General features: G+C 43.9%; 2 protein-coding genes across 2 annotated transcripts in view; one reads left to right on the top strand and one right to left on the bottom strand.

The window, feature by feature from the left end:
- The window catches only part of USP30 (ubiquitin specific peptidase 30), a gene marked incomplete at its 5' end in the record, with an annotated part of 7,094 nt that extends 6,461 nt beyond the window's left edge, over positions 1-633 (top strand). The window contains 2 exon segments of the mRNA XM_010079144.1: positions 1-70; positions 369-633. The exon segment at positions 1-70 is cut by the window's left edge and continues 11 nt beyond it. Of these exon segments, the coding sequence (XP_010077446.1) occupies positions 1-70; positions 369-633 (335 nt within the window).
- Positions 634-4,663: 4,030 nt separating this feature from the next.
- On the bottom strand, positions 4,664-5,316 carry ALKBH2 (alkB, alkylation repair homolog 2 (E. coli); the record flags this gene model as incomplete). The annotated part of the gene is made up of 2 exons (XM_010079145.1): positions 4,664-4,973; positions 5,118-5,316. Coding segments are annotated over 2 exons (509 nt in total), but the record flags the coding sequence as incomplete, so codon positions are not given.
- Positions 5,317-5,747: the final 431 nt, after the last annotated feature.

The raw sequence follows: 5,747 nt of genomic DNA on the forward strand, positions 1-5,747 counted from the left end.
ATGGTGCCTGCTCCTCTTCATTTTTAATGTCTTCGAGAACTCTTCCACTTGCTGCTTTCCCTGAATGCAGGTAATTATAGAGATTTGTACCCGATCTTGTAACTTCTGTCCCTTCAAATTATGTCTTCCTTTAGTCTGTCTTTATTCTGAGGCCGCATAGTCACAGTATTTAACATCTATCCTAGCTCCTGTGCAGAAACTTTTTGCTTTTCTCTGGGCTGATTTTTAGTGGTTGTCTTTGGCTCCAGTTCTCCCCTAGAAAAGGGAGGAGAGTGTATTACAAGCAAGACAAAGCAAGTGGGGCTGCTCCTGGTGTGTGTGTGATCCACGAGGGCTGCTGACCCATTCCTTTCTCATTTGTCCTTCAGTTCCCCTATCTACCTTTACCGTCTGATGGCAGTTGTAGTTCATCACGGAGATATGCACTCTGGACACTTTGTGACCTACCGTCGCTCTCCACCTTCTCCCAAGAACCCGCTCTCTGTCAGCAGCCAGTGGCTGTGGATTTCAGATGACACCGTTCGCAGAGCCAGTTTGCAGGAAGTCCTTTCTTCTAGTGCTTACTTGCTTTTCTATGAGCGCGTTCACTCGAAGGTACAGCACCAAAGCTTGGAGGTGAGGGCTGAAGAGTGATTAAGAGAGCAGAAGAAGGACAAAAAACTGACAAAATTCTTCTTAATGAGATCTACGTTGCACCTCCTGTCTGTTATGCAAACAACCCAGCACAGGCCCTTTAACTTTCCCCTCCCTCTGGCAATGGCTGGCTCCAGCTGGGAGCTGTGTTTTGTACCAAAATTACGCTGCCCAAAGTTGGTCTGCTAACGTCGTGCAGTCCAAAGTGTATCTGTATTACAGAAGCATTTATTCTGCTAGGTAGCAATTTTGTCAACACCACAGCTCTGAAACAGACATTTCCAACAGCCTTCCCAAAATTCCATATTCTGACACGTACATAAATTTTCAAAGGGAGATGCTTCACCCCATACATTTCACTGCAGACATTTCTGAACAGGGGAGCCCAGAAGCGGCTGATGGGAAGCTACTGTTAGCAAAGGCAATGATTGAAGAAACAAAGTGCCTTGAGCTTTTCTGAACAGCTGCATTACCATTGTCTGAGTCCGCTGCGTGACAGTTGCGTTCTGATAAATGTCTCAAGATGATGGGATGAACTACTAAGGGAGCAGATATCTCTTGATATCCCAGCTAATCAATGAAGTAAGGCACCTCTACATAACATGCATGATCCAAAAAACGACTTCCCCGTTGGCGTAATTTTCCTAATGTTTTAGTTCTTTATACGTCACGGAAGTACTTTTGCTGATTCAAACTGCAGTTTCCTTTTTCCAAGAGAAAAGATAAATTTTTTTATCTATTAAGAGCCGAGACCCTGATTTATTGCTCTGTATCTTTGGAATATAGGTGAAATCAAGAGACAGAAATGTTTGCTAGCAATCAGTATTGTCCTTTCCTCCATCACTATGAAACTGTTGAATACAGTTGCTTGTAGTATCAACTACAACTTTTAATGCTGTGATTTCAAGGCTACTGTAACTGATGTTCTAGACTTGCCTTTCCTATTTTAACACTGATAAACACCATTTCTCACCAACCATTCAGATGCATGCTGTCTGGCTTGCAGTTGAGCTTTAGGGCTTGCACCGGTCGTGATTGTGAGCTGAGATGTAGAGCAACACAGGCATCCTTGTTAGGTTAGAGTATACACGATGGAATCAGGACTGGTGGGCACTTGGGAAGGAGCACAGCAGCCTGGCAGCACTGGTGTCACTGCGTTAGGTACACGGATTCCCAGATAAGTAGTAGAAAAGTGTACTTTGCTGCTGTAGGTTGTTTGACGTAAAAAAAAAAATCCCAAACAAAGGGAGGGAGAAGCAGCAAAAATGATCCTTCTGACTGCTTTTAAATTACCAGGAATAAAGTATGTAGGCTGCTTTTAGCTCTTTTCTATCTTTGTAAGCTTGGAGGAGAAAAAGACTTAATTCGTCAGACCAGCTTTTTCAGTGTGAAACAGCAACTAAGTTTTCAAAAGGTAACAACTGTCTTAGTAGTTTTTTAGGGGAACTTTGTACCTCCTGTATTCATATTGCTGCCCGAAGCTCACAGGCATTCAGAGTTCCTTAGCAGAGGCTCCGAGCCAGCCCCAGTAGGAGTGGTAAGGGATGTGTATGCAAAACTACACAACTCATCATTCCCGACCGTGGAGCACAACTCCTGCTCCAAATACTGCTCACAGTCCATAAAGAGTCTTTATAAATCCACTGACGTACTAGCTCCTGAGAAGCCTCCCTGTCTGTGCTAGGCTAGCTGTAGCATGGTTTTAACCTCTTTTAAAGTTATGGAAAAACAACAAGAAAAACAAAAAACGCTTGAAGGATGCAAAATGCCAAAAATGCCCTGGCCGTTGAACAGAGACCTAAGGGACTTGCAGAGGGTGAGAGCCCCCTGCTCTGGGCAGCACAGGTGTGCAGCAGGAGCTCTGTAAAGCAGCACTGGGTGTCACCTGAGGACAAACATCATGCAAAGCATCTAGCTCCAGCAGGTCTGCCATTTGTACCTCAGAACTTCAAAACATCTCCACTGCCAGCAGTGTATATTCTGCAATATCTGTTCTCAACAGGGTCTGTTTAGAATTTTTAAAATTTTTGTGAAGTTCCTCTGAACAGGTCCCTTTGTATAGAAAGCAGTAATGCTGGAGGTGGGTCAGACCATACACACACAATGGACTAAGTCTTAAAACTCATCAGCTTGTAACAGGGACATAAAGACACATTACCACGAGCTTGCACGTTCGATATATTTTTCTTTCACACAGAGCTGCTTTCCAACAGGACCCAGTTTGATGAGAACGAAAGCACAGTCGTTGTACGACACTGATATCTGCTTGGTTTCACACAGCTGCAGATTTACTCTGAAAGCTTCTGCAAGGGCTATAAAGATGAGGGCTGAGGAGTCATTTGTTCTAGCTTTCACTGGTAGGAAGGAGTAGACGGTCTTGGCTTAGCCCTCAGTATGAGGAAGGAAGGAAGGATCAGCACCTCGGTCCTGAGCAGTTCTAGATCCTCCCAGCCTACTGTGAGCATCAGAGATCTCTGCAGATGTTTGCCACCCAGCCCTCACCTTTTGAAGTCATTGGGCTCTGTGCAGGCCCATGAGGCTCATCAAATGCTATTACTTGTTACGGACAAGCTTTCGTGGTGGAGAAGGTGTTAATAAAATGTAAAAGCTTAAAAAACATGAGATAAGACCTCCAAGATGACATCTCCAAGTTTGGATTATTCCTGTCTTTGTGCATTATTTAAAAATGTATGATATTACAGTCAAACCACTGCACTGCTGTTTGAAGTTGCGTTTTCACTTCAGGGTATTTTTGTAACTGTACAGTAGCAATAAAAGAACAAATTTATAACCCCATGTGAACAGCTACTTTTTCTAATGAAATAAAGACATTTGAAACATCTTGAAACAAAACCAAGCTATAAGCCAAACCACATTTGGTATATCCAACAGAAGCAGCACTTTGCATTCTCTGGATAAGAAGCAGGACCTCTTCAGGCACATATAGCATTTTCTGGTAGGGGCAGAGGGTGGGAAGTACCAACTCCAAATTGTCTGAAGGATGGAGCCCATTGCTAATTCGGATGGCTGTAGCCTGATTACACAGGGATCAGTTCACATTTTCGGTACTTACCATTGCTTGATTCCTCAAGACCTGCTGGTGACTTTGGACGCTCTTTCCTCATTTCAGGAGGATTCTTCGCTGTCAGCATGGAAGGTGATGGCTCTGAGGTAGTCAGAATGGAATCCCTAGGGACAATTTTTAAGAAAAACAGGTGCTCTCAGAAGTTATACCCTTTCATGCTGTGTTCATCTAAGTGATACAACCCAGTCTTTCCCCAAAAGGTCATCTTAGGTTGTTTTATGTACAGACAAACAACCTCAGAAAGAAGAGGCCCTCTCCCTGGGCGGTAGCACCTCATGCTTCCTCCTGCTCCACCCCACTGCTGACCAGAAGAACCCAGTCTCCCCTGTCAGCAGAGGAGGTAGAACAGCAGAGCAACATAAGCAGACACAAGTCAGAGTGACCGTGAAACATGCAGCCAGCCATGCTGCACTCACTGTATTCATATCTTAGCGCTCCTCTTTTTTATGTCAGTCTCACTTGTGTTTTATTTTTAAAAAGACAAGCAAACCATAGCTCATTGACAGAGCATACAAGAACGTGTCACCTGCTGAAAAGCTTCCAGGCTCACTCTAAATTATTACATCTTGTAATAGTCTATATGAACTATTTTGGTGCTATCTGAAGGATATAGAGTATTTTGATCTTTTTGGAAAACTGTCTAGATTAAGATCAGTTGAGAACAAACTTCCTCCTGAGCAAAACAAGGGTATTACTCATTAAAAATATGTATCAACGGGACCACAGCAACATTTCACAGAGAAAGTATTCTTGGCATTGAAGATCAGTAGTCCCAGTCTTTATTAGCAAGTTACTAAGTATGCTCTCTCCTCTCCTGGTTTAATTTGCTCTTCCAGTACCTTGGATCATCACAGACAGTGTTTTCATGAGAAATTGACAGTTATGTCGGGGAAGAAAGCTTCTCTTTTCAGAGACAAAAGACCTGGTGCTCGATTGCTGAATATTTCATTTCTTGGCTATAGTCATCACTTTCCGAAATGTGAGGTTGATTCTTGGGGCAAGTACTTTCTTGCGGATGGGCACGCTGTGGTACCAATACACGTTGGTGGGGTACTTCATCATCAGCAGGCTACCATGGGCTAGCTGCAGTTTGATGGGCTTAATGTGGCGCGTTGCGTTTTTCCCTCGGGAATCACAGTGCCTGAAAACAAAGTCCCTGCAAGCTCCGAAGGACACAGACGCGATAGGACTGCGTGGAACCAGTTCACTCTCATCATCTCGATGTTCGCCTATGTGGTCCCCACCATCTTTATATCTGTACACAGAACAGATTAATTAGTTCTTCTACCAAACCAATTAAATGAATGTAAAACAACTCCTCAATGATCTGTCAATAGTGTTGCACAAGCAATTTTTCATTTGAACAAGTTGCTTGTTGCCAATTTGAAATGAGACATACCTGTTAATAAGAACAAAATTAAAAGTATGTCCTGTTTCCAAAGCGACGCGGTCTCTGATACGGTTGAGAACGGGGATCCACGGCTTAGGAGAGAAGGTAACTCCCGAGTATGTGTACGTTAACTCAGGGTCCCCATAGGTTACCTGCTTCCTTGGGATGTCATGCCATTTGCCAAACACGTGCAATTTCGTCTTTTCACCTGTTCAAACAAGAGATGTGAAGTATCAAAACCAACTCTTATTACCTCTACAGTCCACAATTTCAGCAATCTCTTTGATTTGGAGCTTCACAATGGGACAACAGAAATGAGGATGCTGATGACAACCCAAAACCTGTCATCCCTGTTCAAGTGTTTCTGTCCCAACAAAGTCCTTAACACTCCAAGTCTGACACAGCTTTACCATCCCCCTTGAATGGGGGGACAAGCCCCCCCACCACAGTCTGTTGTTGAATTAATGGGACCGGGGATATCTCATATTCTACCAACAAGTTCCTGTCACCCTTCCAGTCCTACCTCTGCTGTTTGGAAACATTAAAACCTGAATGAAACCGCCCGACACACACTTCAAGCCAAACCAACCCTGCAGGACCAGCCTTGTGCTTCCACTGCCCTTCCCAGGGCCTGACCTG

This window comes from Pterocles gutturalis, unplaced genomic scaffold (assembly GCF_000699245.1).
Source record: "Pterocles gutturalis isolate BGI_N339 unplaced genomic scaffold, ASM69924v1 scaffold37538, whole genome shotgun sequence".
In the NCBI taxonomy this organism is placed as follows: Eukaryota; Metazoa; Chordata; class Aves; order Pterocliformes; family Pteroclidae; genus Pterocles; species Pterocles gutturalis.